The 21073-nt window shown below is 37.9% G+C and overlaps 4 protein-coding genes across 5 annotated transcripts in view; 3 read left to right on the forward strand and 1 right to left on the reverse strand.

Annotated features, from left to right (window-relative positions):
* The window catches only part of LOC130985259 (uncharacterized), a 920555-nt gene that overhangs the window by 799146 nt on the left and 100336 nt on the right, over positions 1 to 21073 (forward strand). The gene's annotated exons all lie outside the window — the stretch shown is intronic.
* LOC131024809 (uncharacterized) lies at positions 3226 to 3915 on the forward strand. The gene has a single exon (XM_057954345.1). The coding sequence runs from the start codon at positions 3226 to 3228 to the stop codon at positions 3913 to 3915; it is 690 nt and encodes a 229-aa protein (XP_057810328.1).
* On the reverse strand, positions 4368 to 6008 carry LOC131024810 (uncharacterized). The gene is made up of 2 exons (XM_057954346.1): positions 5545 to 6008; positions 4368 to 4374 (listed from the first exon to the last, which is right to left on the reverse strand). Exons 1-2 carry the CDS (start codon positions 6006 to 6008, stop codon positions 4368 to 4370), a joined length of 471 nt encoding a protein of 156 aa, XP_057810329.1.
* On the forward strand, positions 7029 to 16697 carry LOC131024811 (cellulose synthase A catalytic subunit 8 [UDP-forming]). The gene is made up of 21 exons (XM_057954347.1): positions 7029 to 7328; positions 7515 to 7614; positions 7952 to 8013; positions 8440 to 8496; positions 8760 to 8819; positions 9285 to 9341; positions 9588 to 9630; positions 9943 to 10020; positions 10623 to 10920; positions 11041 to 11197; positions 11294 to 11379; positions 12679 to 12935; positions 13070 to 13140; positions 13271 to 13322; positions 13417 to 13561; positions 13644 to 13910; positions 13990 to 14335; positions 14413 to 14676; positions 14756 to 14968; positions 15056 to 15868; positions 15969 to 16697. The coding sequence occupies exons 1-21, from the start codon at positions 7233 to 7235 to the stop codon at positions 16554 to 16556; spliced, it is 4110 nt and encodes a 1369-aa protein (XP_057810330.1). The 5' UTR covers positions 7029 to 7232; the 3' UTR covers positions 16557 to 16697.

Consider the following 21073-nt stretch of genomic DNA (forward strand, 5'->3'; position numbering starts at 1 on the left):
GAAAGAAGAAAAAGTGCATGTGCATGCATGCATTAATTTCTATTCGGCATTAACCCCACTTTTGACTGCTTTATTTAAAACCACCCGCGCTCGAGTTGCCACATAAATTCACCAGGAAAAAAGCTCTCTTTATCTACTATTCTATTTTCATAGATTATTCACCCAAAATTGGGATATGCTGGAGAAATGTGGCATATGCGGGGACAATTCCTGCCCTAAAATCACGAAAATATATACTTCATTACAAAGAAAATAAAAAATATTCCATTTTATTAGAAAAGTTATGGGGCCACGAGTATCAGTTCTCATAGAATCCCCTTTCAACCCAACCCAGTTTCTTTCAATCATATCTTTTACCAACAAAATTATTTACTATCTCACTGCCACGTTTCGATCAACTCTATATGCAAATCCATCTTATAAATATTTGTGCCGATTTGAATATGTGGAATTTAATGGTGTTTTAGTGACTCTAGCTATTTTCAATTCTCTGTTAAAAATCGAGTGAGAACAATTTTAAAATTGAGAGTTAGTTTGATTCAATGTATTATTTTCTTGTTTTGAATATTTTCAAAGTAATAATAAACTAAAGCATTAACTTTATTCAGGTTTAGCAACTTCCAAGTTTTTTCTTTCAATTAAAAAATCAGTTAGTATACTCTTATTTGTTAATACCAAGCCCTTGTATAGTTTCCTTTTTAAATAAAAATGATGTTTTAGAGATACGACATAGGACACTGAACTAACTCACTGGCTATAATTCTTTTAGTAGTAACATATATAAATATTGGGACATGGGATCCTAACCAAATTCTCAGGGCCGGATAACTTAATTACATGCATAATCAACTGATTATTTCCTAGAATTCAATCATCAAACCGGCCAATAAAGATTGAGGATCTAGAATTTTATTCTTGAGAATGTGCTGCTTGGTATATATTTTCATTTATGATTTTACTTATTTTTGTGTTGGATCATGTTGAATGTACATCAAGTTGTGAAAAAAAAAAGTTAGACAGCACAGGCTGTAGATGCTTATCTTTGGAGCTCTTTTTCCAGTATTTTGCCTTCTCCATCTACTTCGTCCCTTTGAATGTTAAAGGGCCATTTCCAAATTATCTATCAATATTCATCTTCGTTTTAACCATTTTAACAATTTTAATTAATTTCTTGAAATGCCTTTGGTCTGCCATGTTTTACCTTTTTATCATCTCTCCATTCACTTAACGCACGTTGTAATGATAAGCCAATATTATGAAATTTCGACATGATGTCGTCGTTTGTGGCAAAGTTAAAAAAAATAAAGAAATTTATTTAAGGGATAGTATATAAAAATATTATGTATGTATGAAATCGGAATCAATTGATATCGATAGTTAGAGCATAAAGAATGAATGCGGAATGTACTATTTGTACGATCTGGGGGTACACTATATATACATGAAGCCACTCAATGTTATTGGTCACAACACAAATCAACAATATTTGTAGATATGTACATGTATATTTGTGTTACGGGGCAATTACTCTTCTGGCAGTAGCACAAGCTAAACACTTAATAAGCTACTGCCAAAGGAGATTTGCCCCGCAACTGCGAACTTAATACAAAATCTTACAGCTTTGACTTCCATCTATATTCCCTTGATACCAGATATCATCGATCGTGATAAAAATCAACATCTGTTGATCAGCGTGTATACGTGTATTGTGTTATAGGGCAATTACTCTTCTGGCAGTCGCACAAGCTAGATGCTTAAGAAGCTACTGCCAAATGAGATTTGCCCTGCAATGCAATTTAATACAAAAGTTTACGCTCTAACTTCCGTTTATTGTTACGTTCATCTTTCTACGCTCATCCACGTCTTAAAAGGTCGTAAGGTAACGATTTTTGTACTTCGTCTCATCAATTCATGATATATGCATGTTGGTAATATTAATTTTTATATTTACAATAATATAACATAATGCAAACACGTGTTATAAAATAATATAAAGGAGAGTATATACATGGAGCAGATTTAGTCAAAAGAAGCTTTAATTTAATATTTTTTTTATGGAATGTAATGTAATCTCAAATTCCAATAGTAGGTGTATTTAAAAGTTTCAAAATTTAGCAAATTGTTTACGTGGGATTATGAAATTTCTGTTACTACACATGACAAATATGATTATTACTCTATTTAGCAATCGAAGTTCCCGTGCCGTGATTAAGTAGCGTTTGCACGTGAGAGTGGAGACTGGTTTGATTAATAAAATTCGCAGCCCTTCATTTGACAATAGTGTTTAGGGTCAACGTATCAACTGCGACTTTCTACTGCGTTCAAAGATTCCACGTGTGTGAACGGTATATTCTAATCAAATTTACGAGAAAGCCCTTCGCCAAGCTTTCGAATTACAAAAAGAAAAATTTGTTGAAGAACAGTCACGCACGCCAACGTGGCTCCGCTACGACCAATTTTTTTTAATGTAATTTCCTTTCATACATTGCCTAAAACAAATAATTAATTGTAGATTGTGTGTATGTACTTTTTTTTGGTTAAATAATAATCATTCACATTAACTTACTTTATCGTAGATATGTAAATTCAATATCTTTCCGTCTTTCACTTTTATATAGTTAATCTTAGTAGTTTCAATTGTTTTAAATGCTTATGAAGGCATATATATTAATAATGCAATTACAATCGTGTAATAAGATGAATTCAATTATGATTATTAGTTTATTACAATCATTTACAAACAAATACTCCCCGTCTCTGCATTAGTTTTAGTGACATGTATGTGATTTATGATGGATTATGTGTGATAAAATTATGAATAAGTTAATAAAGTAATAGTAGAAAATAAAGAGTTTATAATGAAATAGTGTTTAAAAATAAAAGAAACTATACTTTTACGTGATATATAAAAATAACAAAAAAAAAAATGCACATTCTTATGAAAGACACGAAGTAACATAGAAATTTCAAAAAGATAGAAGCATCCACAAAACTTTTAAAGAAATGGTAGTTCGCCATAACAGTAATTTAATTGGTCAATACGGTTCATGTGCTACTTGTTTAGAAAATATTCAGAAACGCAAAAACGTGTAAATTTGGAGGGGTGTTTGAAAAGAAAAGGGCATTTCCGTCCATAACTAATTCAACACATCATCATATAAATCAACTCCCCTCTTAAAATCCAAACCACATTCAATACCTTTCAATTCTCATCAGCCGCCATTTATGGAACCGGAGACTGTCATAAACCTCTTCGATTCGATGTGGTTCCACCTCGGGATCCTCGAAACACCGCCAGAAACCTCAATTTCACCGACTCCCCGCCTTCAAACTCAACAGAATCCGTCAAATCTAAAGGTCTCGCGCCAAATATCGCTCCTTGCAAGATCGAAGAGCGATGAGCTGTCGAGCTTCGCAACGCAGGATTCCTCTCCCGATTCGGTCCTCAAACCCCACCTCCAAACCATACTCTCCGACAAAGAGATTTCAATTCCATCGGAAATTCCGAAAAGTCCGGTGATGAAGGAAGCCGTCAGACGGCGGCACGACAGGAGGAAGAAGCGGCTGAGCAAGAGCTTGTCGGAGCTGGAGTTCGAAGAGGTGAAGGGCTTCATCGACATCGGCTTCGTATTCTCCGAGGAAGACAAGGAGGATCCGGCGCTCGTAGAAATGATTCCCGGCCTGCAAAAATTAGGGCAGAAAACGGAATCGCGCGATCGGGAAAATGAAGAGAAGAGGAGGGTTGAGGAAGCTTCTAGAATGAGAGCGAGGCCGTATCTATCAGAAGCGTGGGAGTTTTACAGAGAGGAGGAGCAAGCTTTGATGAAATGGAGGGTGCCTGCTGCAACAAATGAGATGGATATCAAAGATAGCCTCAAATCGTGGGCCCACACAGTCGCTTCTGCTGTTAGATGAGATGATTCAGAAAAGCTTACGTGTTAATATTCTTTTTTCTTTTTTTTTGAAGTAGCGTTTGGTATTGGTTTTTCTAATTTTTCTAGAGTTCAAAATTCAAATTCTTTTATTTCTTATTTTAAGTTTGTATATATCAATTTGAGCAACCTTGTTGTAGATTCAAATAAAGCTAGGAACGCTCTCTTTCTTATTCTATTTACGATTACCATAGTTTATATGGATGTATTTGTGTGCACATTTGTAAATGATAAGGTAATTTACGTTTTGATTCAACTAATACATTACTTAAACAAATCAATAAATATACAAACTATAAGTTGACAAATACATTTGCTTGGAGTTCGCAAGTGAATTTAAGGAGAAAATTAGAAGTCAACTTTAGGTTTCAGCTTATAACTTTTTTTTTTGAGAAAGATTCAACTTAGAACTTATAAAAATGTAAAATAGTCCTCTCATAGTCTTAAAAAAAAAAGGAACCAACTCAAAAAAATGTATAAAAGAAAAAAAAAGTTACAGCATATTAGAGCATCCGCAATGGGGTTACATGATAGCTTACATGATAGCTTACATGATAATGGGGGGACCACATAGTGTAAAGATGCTGCAGTGGGGTTACATGATAGCTTACATGATAGAATTAGTTTTGATTTTTTCATTTTTCATTTAAGTTTAATTTCATAAATTTAAATTACACAATTTACTTCAAATTTAAATTGCATTAAATTTTAAATTCCTAAAAATTACATATTTATTTATAAAATAAAAACAAATACTACAAATAACTATTCCGGCCCTAGAGGTCCGAAACGTGCCCAAACATGCTCCATCAAATCATATTGGAGCGCGGCGTGCAACTGCCTATCTCGGAGAAGAGCATCTCTTTGGACATATTCCTCGAATGAAACGGGGGTTGCTCGACCACTCTCCGTCGAGTCACTGCTAGACGCCCCATGTCCCGCGTCGTCATCTCTCCAATTGGTTGCTCCTTCACCTTCGTGCTCCACAATCATGTTGTGGAGAATGATGCAACACAGCATGATGTCCCGGAGGTGCGCAACGTACCAATTCCGCGCGGGACTGCGAATTATTCCCCACCGTGCTTGAAGGACTCCAAAGGCACGTTCAACATCCTTCCGTGCCGATTCTTGCATCTTCTTGAACCTCGCCTCCTTCTGATTTGTCGCCATCGGTGGACTCTTGACGAAGCAACGCCACTCTGGATATATGCCGTCGCACAAGTAGTAGCCCATCTGGTAGTAGCGCTGATTCGCCTGAAAGAGCACAGGCGGGGCAGTTCCATCCAACACGTCGGCGAAGAGAGGCGACTGGTTGAGAACGTTGATGTCGTTGTTCGAACCAGCGACACCAAAAAAGGCATGCCAAATCCACAGATCGTGGGATGCAACGGCCTCCAATATCAAGGTGGGCTCTCCCTGATCCCCGCGTGTGTAGGCGCCGTGCCACGCCTTTGGGCAATTCTTCCACCCCCAATGCATACAATCAAGACTCCCGAGCATCCCGGGAAATCCGTGTCGTACCTCGTGCATCTGGGTAAGACGTGTGATGTCCTCCGGCGTTGGACGGCGTAGATAATGGGCTCCAAAAGCCCGGATGACCGCCTTGCAGAACTTCTTGAGGCATACACGCCCGGTGGAGTCGGCGACTCTGAGATACTCGTCAAAAGTATCCGCAGAGAGCCCGGTGGCTAATTGGCGGATAGCCGACGTGCATTTCTGCAACGGGGAAAGAGAGTCCCGACCTATTGCATCAGTGGTCATGTGGAAGAAAGTATCTACACCTTGAACAGCCTCCACGATGCGCAAGAAAAGCTCCTTTTGCATTCGAAAACGCCGCCGGAAAAATGTAGGTCCGTACGTCGGATTGTCGTGGAAGTAGTCTTGCATAAGACGTAGGTGGGCTTCCTCTCTATCACGGTGGACGTAAGATCGGGGACGTTTCACACGTCCCGCCTCCGGAGCCGGCTGGCCATAGATGTGAGCAAGCACTTGATTATGCAACTCTATCTCCTCCATGATCGCATTAGCTACACCGTCGGATGAATCAGACGAAGAACCGTGGTCGGATTCCGCCATTGTCGGAAGAAATCAGATGAAAGCGCTTGAAAGAGGAACAAGAATGAAAGAAATTGAAAGAAGAAGGAGAATTGTAGAGTGAAAGTGAGGAAGATGAAGGAGGAAGATGTAGTTATAAAAAGAGAAGAAAAATTGAAAAAAAAAAAAAAAAAAAAAACAATTCCAAACGGTCAAATTTTGAATTAAAATTCGAATTTCCGTTTTTTTTTTTTTTTTAAAGAGGCGCGTGTAAAACACGCGCCTATATATAACCGTTTAAAGGGCTACACGATAGAACGTGTAGCCCTCGTGTAACCTGAGGCTGCAACGCTTACACGATAGAGCTTTTACACGATAGGGCTATCGTGTAAGCTCTATCGTGTAAGCGTTAGTGATGCTCTTAGAACTTTATTTAAAGTTGTTGAACCCAATATAGGCCCACTTTTTAGGCCCATAATTTTGGTGGGCTCGTACGTATCTGGAAAACTAAGCTCACTCCACTAAAAAAATCTGATTATATTACAGGTAACGTGAAAATATATTTATAAGAAAATGGACGAGTGGGTTCATCAATAAGACAATAACTCAATGGAAGAATTATCTCAAAAGAAAAAAGTATATACCATCACTTTGAATTTATCAACATATTATTAGTTAATAAAAGTAAAATTAAATGATAAACAATAATTATATACCCTAAATTGATGGAATAAACCCTAGTTAATAATCACAAAATAAAGCTAAAGCATATAAAATTGAAATTGAAGAAAATATATATAAGAAATTAAATAAAATTGAAAATGGAACACAAAGTGAGACATAAAATGTGGTACACTGAATCTCATTCCAAGAAGAAGACCAAGATTAAACCCTATTTAATCATAATTACTTCACAAAACCGAACACACTACCTTACACATATCTACAAAAAAAAATTCAAATAATAAATTATCGTAACAATTTATATTATAAATTTCAATATATTTGAATTACTTATTCCACTATATGAATTTGAGACAGGCACAACTCAAACGGCGAATATAATTACTTTTAAATGAATTTTTAATTTGCATGATTATATCAATTGAGCGATTTAGCAACTGAAATGTGTTTGGTGGTCAGCGTTAGGTTTTATTGTTTTATCATACAGTCGCTATTGGAAAGACGAATTACGTTTAGGAATTTAGCAAACTACTTATATTATTCATAATTTATAGAGCGCGAATTCCTCATTGCGCCGCCGATATGACGGAGCCGAGGCGATTAAAAGGGCACAGCGCCGCCGCCACTTGTTGCATCGCTTCCCGAGTCCGACCAGGCTTCATCGCCACAGCCGCCGAGGTCACTTCCTAACACACTCTAGTTCAGCATCTGCGTGTAAAAACAGTTCAATTGAGCTCGAATAACAAGTGTTCCCATATTTAAGTTCAGATTTTCTGGCATGCTCTAATTTTTTTGGATTTAACTTTTTCATCTACTTTTAAGTGCTGCACTTTCTTGTTTCTTAATTTACTTTTTCCGTTATAGGATGGTCGCGTTTGCTTGTATGATTTGCGGTGCAAAGATATTCTGTTCTCTATGGATGTGGGGGATGGGAACCCTGTTTCATCTTTATGTTTTAAGCCAGGTTCGTGAAATTTCTCCTATTTTTGGTGGTTTCTTATTTCATTTCTTCGTTCGTGTATATTTGTAGTAATTTCTTATTATGCTGCGTCTGAGCCATAGCGAAGCGAATATGTCCTAGCCTGTTAGTGGCGGAGGAGGTTGACAGTTCTATCAAAAAAGAGTTTGTTTTGATGTTTTCTATTAGACTTGTTATTATTGATTTTTGATATATTCTTCTCATAATATCTGATGAGATGTGAGGCTTACTTTGGACTACCTAAACTAGAGTAATTGATCTTATTTATTGGAGTGAAAACGAAATATATGCTGGGAGTTTTGTAACATAATACATGCTGCAGGGAATGAAGAGATCATCTATGTTTCTGTAGAAAACGAAATCAAGTGCTTTGATTTACATGTGGTATGCTTTCGTTTCACTCCTGTAGTGCTGTGTGTCATTTCAAGTGTGATTAATCCTGTCTACCTTTTTTAGACATATCTTTTGCACAGTGATGACATTTTTGTGATGTTGATTATGATAAAGATCTTATATGTTTGCCTATGCAAATTGATTTTTAAAGATGAGCAGGCATCTGCTATTATTGTTGCTGACATCTGATCAATATTGGATCTTGATTTCCATGCATGAGATTTGTGTTTTCTTTGTCTGATCAATATTTGTTTGTCAGAAACCAATCACCACAATCCATATTCTGTTAGATTTTGCTTCAAAGTTTCTTACCACTTTTCTGATAATTTATAGTATTTTATTTTCATTTTCTGATAAAGGTTTCTTGCATAAATAATGTCATAAAGTTATTACTAACAGTCCTGTACAATATGTCAGACAACTTCGTGCAAGCAACTTGAAAGTTACAATTATAACAAGGATGAGATAAATCAGGTATGCCATCTTAAAGCTTCTTCATATTTGAAAATTTTCTCCGTAATGTTTTTGTCCTGTTATGAATTATTTTTTCCTGTATTGACTGGTTGATTAGGAAGCATATTGTTACTTGAAAAGGAATCAGTGATTAATTTCATAGTCTGACAGGAGTGATCAACTTTTTTTGGCTAACATCTTCTCCCAATTCACTATTAAAAAGTACAATTACAACTGATTTATTGCCATTACTCTAAATTGTGTTTGTCGTTTACAATGTGCAGATTGCCTGTCACCCAAAATCTTCTTTTCTAGCTGCTGCAGATGATGCAGGAGATGTAAAGGTATGCACTTTTGCTAAGGTTTGGTTTTATGTGACATATGGTTAGGTTTGTTGGATTGAATATATCCTTCAGAAATTTGATGAGGATATTTTCAAATTAAGGACAATGGCTTGTGCAGACTTTCTTTTGGCGCATGTGGATTTACCTGAACTTGAATTTGAAATATATCAATCCAGGAAATTTGAGCCTTAGGGGCAGTTTACTTTTGAGGATTAGCCTTGATAGATAAAAATAGTAAGGTTAATCCCTTGTTTACTTAGATGGATTGGAACTTTGGGATATCCCAAGGCCCTTGATTATTTTTATCATTTGAGCTAGTTTTGCTTGATTCATATCCCATTGAAAGGTTGGGTTTGGAGAAATCATAGTCTTAGAGGATAGAAAAACTCAATCATGCATCTTATCAATCATGCAAAATAAACGCCCCCTTAAAGATTTATTTTTGTCCATTTGCCTTCATTGCAGATTGTTGATGTTCACCAACGATGTCTATACAAAACATTGAGAGCTGGTCACCAGAGTGTATCCTTTCCTTTGTAATATACATTGGTTTGCCATAGGGCATTCTGTTTTAATTCATTAGATTTTCATTTTCTTTTCCTTCCAAGCATCAATTCACAGATCTGCTGATATCTTCAAGCTTTTCCTGTTGACCTTAAGTCTGCCAAGGTAGAGAGCATTGGTTTGTTTCTTATGAAATTCCTTGTGTTTCTGTTTGATGACTATACTATCTCTAATGCGTGGCCGTGGTTAACTTTTTTTCTTCAGATCTGCAGCAGTGTCCAGTTCCTTCCTTGGAGATCTTGGGAAGGTATTATTAATAATATACCTGATTCTAAATGATTGTGCTTTATTCAGTTCACGTCATTAATCTACATTATTTTCATGTAACTTTTAATCAAAAACTATCTTGTACAATTGTACCCCATTTTGCTACGTATGTAAGAGAAGTGTACCCCTGCTGATATGTCTTTATCTGGTGGGCCTTATTAATATGATATGTTTGGCTATTCTGTTTTTTGAAGATAAAATCTTATCTATCAGTGTCTTGCGGTTTGCTCTCTGTTTCTATGTTCTACTGTTCTACTTATTTATCTGCATGTTTTATTTCATGTTTTTGCAGTCATCACTGGTGGTCTAGATTCAAAACTTGCACTTTGGGACTTCTCCAGAGGGCGTCCAAACAAAATTATGGACTTTGGTATCAGCATCTTTGCTCTCTGTTTATATGTTCTACACAATGCTTCTCTTATTCTGCCTCCTGTGATAGTACCCCCCCCCCCCCCCCCCCCAACCACACACAACAAAAAAAGAATGAAAAAAATCTTATATGTTTGATTTTAGTGTAGCTGGTTTGAATTTGAAATAGATTTCTTAATTGTTCATGAGATATATACTTTTTAAGTAATTGTATGAAGTTGGATTCCAAATTTCCACAATAAAATAAAATAGATTCTTTAGCTTGAATTAATAAAAGTGGCCCTTTTTTCCGTATTTATCTTGCTATCATCTTCATGCTTAATGCTATAAGTTGAGGTGACAGAGCCACTGTTTCCTCTTCCATGATATTGCTTTGTTGTTTTAAACTCCAACTGTTAATTGAATAATTCCATGGTCAATAGCCACAAAGATGCTACATTATATCATTGTGTAGCTTGCTCGCAGATAAATTGTTGGATCTTGATAATCTAATAAGTCTGGTAAATCTGTTTGTTTTATCATGCATGTACAGTTTTTATCCCATGCCTTTTGTATTTGTAATTTTTATTCCATTCTTAATGTCTCATACGGATACTTTTGCAGGCAGTGGAGGCAATGCAGGACAGTGCTATAACCCAGCTTTTGTCCATGCTCTAGTAGTTCCTGACCTTGATTTTGTGGATAGCGTTGGCAAGATCTGTGTCGTGGCTAGGGGCGATGGTGTTGTCAATGTAATTAATCTTGAGCCTGAACTTACTTCTCAAAAATCCAAAAATTCATCCAAGTCAAAGATGGGTACTAAATCACTACCAAAAGGCAATCCCCCAACCGCAGATCAAAATGACAGAAACCTGCATTTAGATTACTCGATGGGTGGACATGTTGCTGCAGTATCCTCTGTGTAAGAAATACTGCTAACTGCTGTACTATGATAGCTCCTTGGTTTTGGTTACTCTCTCTCCACACACACACTTAGATTTAAAAGAAGTTTTATTCACTGCCATCGTCATATCTTATTCAGGAGCTTTTCCATGTTTGGAGAGAAAGGGAAGTTCATCATTTCAGGTGGAAACGATAAGTCGGTAAAAGTCTGGGATTGGTTGAAATCTTGTGATGGTGGTGAAACTAGTAACGGCGGCAGTGATATTCTATGTTCCAGCATTAGCCTGAGCAGAAAGGTGAGCTACATGTTCTTGATATGTATACTGAGCTTCTGTCAGACCTCACCCTTCTTTAGTATGGCATCTTTGTGATTATATCTTTGTCTTGCTCAGGTGAATTGGCTCTGCACAACTCCATCCGATTCCGAAAATCTAGTTGTCTGTGACACATCTAAACTAGTAAAGGTTTATACTGTTGGGTAAATTTCCAGAATCTCACATTTAGTGGATGAATGAATCCTCTGATATTTAAAGTGTGTTGACATCTGCATTAAGCCTGCCTTGCATCACAGTGATGTTTATGTTGTGTGGCTGTAAGTTTATTTATTTCACCTGCGACTAAGTTCCTATGAATAATTAGAATTACAACTGGTGGAGGCAACCTTGAATTTGGAGTATGTATAATACTATTATTTTGGATTTAGAACTTATAATTCTTTCTCTATGAGATGGTATTCTGTGTCATTTACTAGATTATAAGGTTTTATTTTGGATATAACTGCATCAACTTATTTCCTAATTATAATGAATATACCTAGGCTAAATTTGATTATTCATAGTAGTGGCATTTTTTGCAACAATCAGAATATAGTAAGGTTTAGAAACTAATCGATTACGTATAGTTTTATTTAAACAATGCATTCAAATAGAGGAGCAAGCATTATATCACGCTGATAGTAAATACATCTAGATAATTGAATAAATTTAATAATAAATTATATTCTCATCGAAGAGACTTAACTCAAGCGATAAAGTTAAAAGTTAAAACACCAAAATTTTTCTTTTATATGGGATCATTAGTTCAAGTCCAACAAATGTCGTGTGAGTTGTTTTATGAATTGTATTTTCATCTATATAGTTCAAGTTGTAATAACGCTGAAAATGCATACAAATAAAGTTGATTTAAATTAATGGTAATTATCACATATGACATATAGGAATTAGAAAAATGAGAAAAATGCATGCTTGTAACTTGTAAGCAAAGACGAACTCAACATATTGACATAATCAATTACAAAAAACTAAAATTAAAACTGCAACTGGGGAAACTATGAGAAATACTGAAATAGGGATCAAAGGCAAAGATGGAAAAAGTAAAAGATCTAAAATTTACTGTAATTCGAGATTCCCGCAAAATGAGGCCGTGGTGCAATTCACATCAATTTGAGGGATCTATTTGCGAACACCGAAATTCACGAGGACCTATCTGCAATTCTCAACATTTGGAGTCCTTGAGGCTGAAGGCTCGTTGGTTGAGTCAGTTGAGATGTACCTCGCCAACCATAACCTGCCTTACAATTCCCGCAATTTTTTTGAAATCTTTCCACCAGAAATTACAAAGAAAAGAAAAAAGAAAAAGAAAAAAGATGACCCTTCTCCATCCGCTTCCGCCTAAAGCTTCATTCCACCAAACTCTGCTCCCTCTCAACAGCCTTTCCCAATTTTATTTCATCTTCATCAAACACCACATTTACATTCCTTGATATTAATTCTTGATATATATTGCCATACTTAGAAATCTGGTATTTCCAGCCTGAGCGAGAACAGCCATTTGCAGAAGGTGGCAAAGTGAAGATGATGGAATCTGGGATTCCCATATGCAACACTTGTGGTGAACAAGTGGGATTAAACGCCAAAGGCGAAGTGTTTGTGGCTTGTAATGAATGCAATTATCCCATCTGCCACCATTGTTTCGATTACGAAATCAAGCAAGGCCGTAGCGCCTGCATCCGCTGTGCCACTCCTTATGCTCACGGTACTACTCTTTTTATTCTGCTTTCACTCATGTTTCACTTTATCACAGTTTCCATGCATGTTCCCTCTGAGATCTGATCTTAATGATATCATTTTTTTTAGAATTGATCTTTTTAGAATTAATTAAATGAACAGATGGTGCAGCAGTGGCTGAAGTTGTAGTTGAAGAATCTGTCCATCATATTCCAATTGTACATACTGCTCAGGTATGATGTGCTAAGATTATCATAATGTTTTTGTTCATGCAGTATCAAAGAAATTATGGAGTGATTATAAAAATTGGATGTAAAATAAAAAACAATGTGTATTGGAATCTCAGAGTTAGAAATATTGCAGGAAACTGGAGTTCATGCTAGAAATGTGAGTACTGTTTCCACAATAGACAGTGGTGAGTAAACAGATTCAACAATAATGAACTAAAATCCATCTGCCCACATTGTTGGATGAGAAATTTATGAACTTACTCTTCTCTTATATTCAAGAATACATGGATGAATCTGGAAATCCGATATGGAAGAATCGGGTGGAAAGTTGGAAAGACAAGAAGAATAAGAAGAGCAAAGCTCCGAAAAAGGATAAAAAAGCAGCAGAAGTTCCACCTGATCAGCAAATGGATGACAAACCTCAGTAAGCACATTGCAACTTGCTTCATTTATGAACAATTTAGTGAAACTAAATTACTATAAATATGGTTACAAAAAATTTGCAGGTCAGTGGATGCTTCTCAACCACTCTCCAAAGTAATTCCTATACCAAAAACCCAGCTCACATCATACAGAGTTGTGATCATCATGCGTCTCATCATCCTCGCCCTTTTCTTCCAATATCGCGTGACACATCCTGTTGATAGCGCCTTCGGCCTGTGGCTGACTTCTGTCATCTGTGAGATATGGTTCGCCTTTTCTTGGGTGCTCGATCAGTTCCCCAAATGGTCTCCCATCAATAGAGAGACCTTCATTGACCGCTTGTCGGCTAGGTCTCTTCTCTTTCACCTTCCATTCTTCTTCTTCTTCTTCTTCACCTCGACATTACAAAATCTGATGATGTTGTTTTAGGTATGAGCGCGAGGGGGAGCCGTCTGAGCTTGCTGCTGTGGATTTCTTTGTGAGTACAGTGGATCCATTGAAGGAGCCTCCTTTGATAACAGCAAACACAGTCCTCTCAATCCTCGCAGTGGATTATCCAGTTGATAAAGTGTCTTGCTATGTATCCGATGATGGTGCAGCCATGCTTACCTTCGAGTCTCTCGTAGAGACTGCTGATTTTGCAAGGAAATGGGTGCCCTTCTGCAAGAAATTCGCCATTGAGCCTCGTGCCCCGGAGTTTTACTTCTCACAGAAGATCGACTACTTGAAGGATAAAGTCCAACCTTCCTTTGTCAAGGAGCGTAGAGCCATGAAAGTAAGTGAATTAGTTGTCATTCATTCATTCGACAAAATTTATCTGAGAATGACCCTCTCTTCTTGTTGGTGTCACAGAGAGACTACGAAGAGTATAAAGTGCGGATAAATGCTTTAGTAGCAAAGGCCCAGAAAACACCAGACGAAGGGTGGATCATGGCAGATGGAACATCTTGGCCCGGGAACAACTCACGCGATCATCCCGGCATGATTCAGGTGTTTCTGGGAAGCACGGGCGCACACGATACAGACGACAATGAGCTGCCGAGGCTGGTTTATGTGTCGAGAGAGAAGAGACCTGGCTACCAGCATCACAAGAAGGCTGGTGCAGAAAATGCTCTGGTATGGATAATGGATGCCTTTCTGTTTTTACTATCTATTTGTGAGCCATCGGAGATGATGATGTCGATGTTGATTTCAGATAAGAGTTTCGGCGGTTCTCACAAACGCACCATACATACTGAATCTTGACTGTGATCACTACGTGAACAACAGCAAGGCTATCCGCGAGGCAATGTGTTTCTACATGGATCCTCAAGTAGGCCGCGACGTCTGCTACGTGCAGTTCCCGCAGAGGTTTGATGGCATCGACAAGAGCGATCGATATGCCAACCGCAACACTGTCTTCTTCGACGTAACATTGCCTCTCCCTTTCACCATCTGTTATCACAAATACTAAAACCACCAACTTCACTAAATCATCACTACTTGCTATTTACAGGTGAACATGAAAGGCTTGGATGGAATTCAAGGACCAGTCTATGTCGGAACAGGATGTGTTTTCAACAGACAAGCTCTTTACGGCTATGGCCCTTCAAATCTACCCACTCTGCCTAACAAGTCTTCATCTTCATCATCATCGTGCTGCTGCTGCTGCCGCGGGAAGAAGCCCGCCAAGGAGAAGGATTTCGCGGAGACTTACCGCGATGCGAAGAGAGAAGACCTCAACGCCGCCATATTCAACCTGAGAGAGATCGACAGTTACGATGAGCACGAGAGGTCGTTGCTCATCTCCCAGATGAGCTTCGAGAAAACCTTCGGGCTGTCGTCGGTGTTCATCGAGTCGACGCTGCTGGAAAACGGAGGAGTCGCGGACTGGGCGAATCCATCGCTGCTGATAAAAGAAGCGATCCATGTGATAAGCTGCGGGTATGAAGAGAAGACTGCGTGGGGGAAAGAGATAGGTTGGATCTACGGGTCGGTGACGGAGGACATATTGACGGGATTCAAGATGCAATGCCGCGGGTGGAGATCGATCTACTGCATGCCGTTGAGGCCGGCCTTCAAGGGCTCGGCGCCGATCAATTTGTCCGACAGGTTGCACCAAGTTCTGCGGTGGGCGTTGGGATCAGTGGAGATCTTCCTCAGTCGACATTGCCCTCTCTGGTACGGCTTCGGCGCCGGGCGCCTGAGATGGCTGCAGCGCCTCGCCTACATCAACACCATCGTTTACCCTTTCACCTCTCTCCCTCTCGTCGCCTACTGCACGCTCCCTGCTATATGCCTCATCACCGGCAAATTCATCATCCCCACGGTTATTTTTGATCTGATCTAACCTAATTTAATTGTGCCTGTTTCAATTTTCAACCAAACCTAACCTAATTTTGATTTTAATTGTTTTGATCTGATCTCAGCTGTCGAATCTGGCGAGCGTGCTGTTCCTAGGGCTGTTCATGTCGATCATCCTGACGAGCGTGATCGAGCTGCGGTGGAGCGGCGTGAGCATCGAGGCGCTGTGGAGGAACGAGCAGTTCTGGGTGATCGGGGGCGTGTCGGCGCACCTCTTCGCGGTGTTCCAGGGGTTCCTGAAGATGCTGGCGGGGCTGGACACCAACTTCACGGTGACGTCGAAGGCGGCGGACGACGGGGAGTTCGCGGACCTGTACGTGTTCAAGTGGACGACGGTGCTGATCCCGCCGACGACGATCCTGGTGATCAACCTGGTGGGGGTGGTGGCGGGATTCTCGGACGCGCTCAACAGCGGGTACGAGTCGTGGGGCCCGCTGTTCGGGAAGGTGTTCTTCGCCTTCTGGGTGATTCTTCATCTGTATCCGTTCCTTAAAGGTCTGATGGGCCGGCAGAACCGCACTCCCACCATTGTTGTGTTGTGGTCGGTGCTCCTGGCCTCTGTTTTCTCTCTCATCTGGGTCAAGATCGACCCCTTCGTCTCCACCAATGATGCATCGGCTGCAGCGCAGAGCTGCATCTCCATTGATTGTTAACTTCGTTACTTAAATCGCAATAATGGAACTCCTAAGTTGATAGTGGTTGAGATTTTTGGGATTTTGATTTTGTCAAAGAATGAGATGCTGTAAATGTGAAGACTTATTCTAGTTTAATGTGAAGACGTGGATTTGAAGGAAGAATTTCAGTGTTATGCTAGTATTCATTATTGAGCTTTGTAATGGGTCCGGTAAAAGAAGAAGTTGCCGTAATGTTGAGAATACCAGGAAATTGGATCGCTGAGAATATAGTACTACTTGATTTGGGAGCATGCAAATGGAGCATGTAATAATGAAGGTCTAGCCGTTGAAAGTTTTCTTGCATCTCCATTTCCCCTAGAATGATTGTGTTTGTTTTTTATCCCTAGCGGGATAATAAAAATGAGTAATGCTAAACAGCCAAGTTGTGGCCACCCACAATTTATTTAAATAAAAAATAATTTAATTTATTTAACTTATTTTTTAAAATAAAAATATGATTTAGTTATTTTATCATATTATCTACATTGCAATTATTTTTTTGTAATTTTTTGGTAACTTTTTTATTTTTATTAAAAAATAAATTAAAAATAAAAAATGCAAAAAAAATATAAAAAAATAAGTACAATGTAGATAATATAGTAAAATAACTAAATCCTATTTTTATTTTAAGAAATAAATAAAATCAAACAAAATTTTTCTTATTATACTAGTGTGTGGGTGGCCACAATGTGGCTGCATAGATTTATTGAATAAAAATTTATGTCTTTTAAATATTTGCTTTATTATCCTACATTTTATACGAACACCATTTTTCTTTTTTTATTTTCATTTCAAGGAGGAATAAAATTATCACACCAAAATAGAGGCATAATATTATCCCTCCTTAAAGTGAAAATAAAGAAGGAAAAATAATGTTAGTGTAAAATGTGAAATAAAAAAATAAATATTTAAAAGCATAAATTTTTTGTTATTAGAGGGATAAAAAGTAAGTGCACCCTACTGGTAATTCGTAATATCATGGTTACGATGGTGTGAAGCAATAACTGTAGATTAACCATTGGTTTTGGGAACATTAATTATCAATTTATCAGTAATAAATGACGTGACATTATTCTTATAAAACAAAATAAAAATTTCCAACCTGAGATTACCTGTTTCCAGCTATATATATATATATATATATATATATATATATATATATATAGGTAACGCGTATGGGGTTTCGGACCCTCAACAGTAGGTACTCCTCCGGTCTCCAGTCTTATGTTTAGTTCAATAATTATTCTAATGGTAATGGAGAATATTGGCAGGTCAAGTCCAAAACCGCAAATACATAAATTATTACTCTCTTCGTATTAGTATAAGTAGCAGGGGCGGGGCTAACCTACGGAAGGCCTGGTGCGAAATTTAAAATCAGGCCCTTTTTATAGTTAAAAATGTATCAAAAATATAAAATAAAAAAATATATATTACCGAGCGATAGTTTTTATTATTATTATTATTTTATTACATAATAAGCATGTAAAAACTAAAACATTTACTTGAGAAGTGTTGCTCACTTGCTCTCCTTGTAAATTTTGAAACAAAATCACTAATAACACTTTGATCATCAATTTCACACGCCACTTAATGAAGGAAAAGAGCCCCAAAGCAATAAAAATATAAAATTATAACTAAACAAAATCACTAATAACACTTTCATCATCAATTTCACACACCACTTAATGAAGGAAAAATGGCCCAAAGCAATAAAAATGTAAAATTGTAACTCTCAAGAATTGAACCTACCATCAACAAGATTTCACATAACTTGAAGAGAGCATCTTTCCACTAAACTAGTTAATAAAGTTATTCATTTATCAATTATTTAAGTATATATAAATTTATAGACCTATATATAATCGGGGGCCCTCAATTTTTTGGGGCCCTGTGCGGTCGCCCACCTTGCACACCCTCAGAACCGCCACTGATAAGTAGCTTAAAATATTTCGACATAAAAATTAAAAAGAATATGTAAATTAATTAAAAGTAGTAAGATCTACACTTTTTTAATATTTTAATTAAAGTTTTCAATTTATGCAAACATACCATTTATAATGACGGTCCAAAATAAAATACATATAACTTTTAATGAGACGGAGGAAATGATAGTTAATTTTAATTTTAATATAATAATATATAAAATTTTTAATTTATTTTAATTTTTATATGAAATTAAAATTTTCAAATTAAAAGTTGATGGAAAGTTGGAATTTGCCGTCCAACAATCAATCCCAATCTGCTTAATAAAACGTACACCATGAACGATTACCCACATCAAGCAGTTCAATTCTACAATTTGATAATTTTTTGGAAGTGTTGGTGCGAATAAATTCAATGTTTTCGTTCGTTATGAAGTGTGCCTCTACATGAAGATGCATTGCGATAATGTGTGAGCTCAAGTGAGTAGACCTTAGTTGCTCTTCTAAGAGCATCCACAGCGCCAGTAGCGAGGGCGGTGTCGATCCGGGGCAAAGGAGGCGGCTGCGCGCTGGAGGGGCGCCCAGATGCGAGGCGGGGTCGAACGTTCAACACGGGGCGAGAGAGGAGAAGAGATAGGACGCGTCTAATTTTAAAAAAAATACAAAAATCGGCTATTATTTCAAAATTCGACCGTTTCCAAATTTTCTTTAAAAAAAAACGACCGTTGCAAATTCAACGGCTTTTTTGATTTTTTATTTTATTTTTCCTTTTTTCCCCTTCTATAAATATCACTCTTCCTTTAATTCTTTCAAATTCACCAACATCTTCAACTACAATTCTCTCCCAAAAAAAATTCTCTCTTCTACATTTCCAAAGATGGATCGTGAATTCGATGAATACATGGAGCAACAAGGCGGATCGAGGGTTCCAATGATGGGGTTTGCTCCATTTTCACAAGCCTCGAATGTCTTGGCTACGGGAAATGTTCCTACGCCGGCGGCGAACGCCAACGTTCAAGAAGAGCCGGATGAGGCGAAGCCGAAAGCCAAGGGCACCCGCTCTGCATATTCTAGCGAGGAGTCCGAGCTCGTGGCAATGTTGTGAGCGGAGGCAACCCACAATCCTATTTTGGGGACCTCCCAAAAGTTGCTCCAATATTGGGGAGCAATCGCCGAGAAGTTCAACGCGCTCAATACGTCGGGAGCGCCGCCGCGAAAGCCGGATCATCTCAAGTCCCACTTCGCCCGTGTCCAAAAGGAGACAAAATTCTTCGAGGGCTTCTACAACACTTGCAAGGAGAATTGGGGGAGTGGTATGAGCGACGATCAAATCTTCCAACAAGCCCAAACGATGTTCGAGGCGAATTTCAAGAAGCAATTCTCCTACGTCAAAGCTTGGAAAGTGCTTCGTGACTGCCAAAGGTTCACGTCGCAAGCCGGGGATGTCCACTCCACCAAAAAGTTGAAGGGCTCCGATGGTGGAGCAACCACTACTTCTTCGGAGACGAGTGTCACGGCGAGACCCCAAGGCCAAAAAGCGGCAAAGCGAGACAAGGGCAAGGCGAAGAAGGGAGAAGGGTCTTCGGGAGGAGGATCGGCGTTCTCCGACGCCCTCGAGAAGGTGGCCGAAAGCATGAAGGAGCATGCTCTCAAAACGGGGGAAATCGCCCACGCCAAAAAAATGCAAGCCGAGATGAAACGGGAGGAGATGGATATGAAGCTCTTGAACAAGGATACGACGGGTATGACGGATGCACAATTGGCTTTGCACAACCACCTAGTCCAAGAAGTGCTCAAGCGTCGAGGGCTTATTTAAATTAGGAAATTATATTTTTTTTTTATTTTATTAGTGTATTTTAATTATGCTTTTAATTTTATTTAAATTATTGTAATGTAGAGTTTTAATTTTAATGAAATTTGAATTTTAAAAATAAAAGTGTAGAAATATGAATTTTGTGGAAATGAGGATCTAAGCACCCACCTAAGACACAATGCATTTGTGTCTTAGGTGGGGCCCACTCCTAAGACACCCCTCTAAGACACCACCATTGTGGATGCTCTAATAGCCTTAATCGGGCCGAAGAGTCTCGATAAAGAAATGAAGATTGAAATTTAGGGAATGAAATTTGAGAAATAATTAATTAATTGATCTCTAATTAATATTTAAGGAATGTTGCGTTAACATCAACACGTGTCTCGTCAATTAGAATTTCCACGTCAAATTTAAAGGAATGGTTCAAATTTTCACGTCAAATTTAAAGGAGTAACAAATAAAAAAATTACATATTATTATATTAAAATTAAAATTCGTGTACATGTACAATTCAAAAGTTAATTCATAATTTGTGTATTTATAGTTAAATAACCACCCTTTGTTTTAAATTGCCCTTTTTCCTAATTTTAACGATTTAGTTTTAAGAGCACTCTTTTTCTTTTGTAGGCTCGATCGGTCTTGGAACTTGCGTTTTGACTAATCATTGACCTACAGCGAGTGTTTGAGGTGTGTGTCTTTAGAAAAAAAAATGAATTGATATAGATTTTGTTAATACTTTCTTCCTCTTACAGAAGGTAAGT

This window comes from Salvia miltiorrhiza, chromosome 5 (genome assembly GCF_028751815.1).
Source record: "Salvia miltiorrhiza cultivar Shanhuang (shh) chromosome 5, IMPLAD_Smil_shh, whole genome shotgun sequence".
NCBI lineage: Eukaryota > Viridiplantae > Streptophyta > Magnoliopsida > Lamiales > Lamiaceae > Salvia > Salvia miltiorrhiza.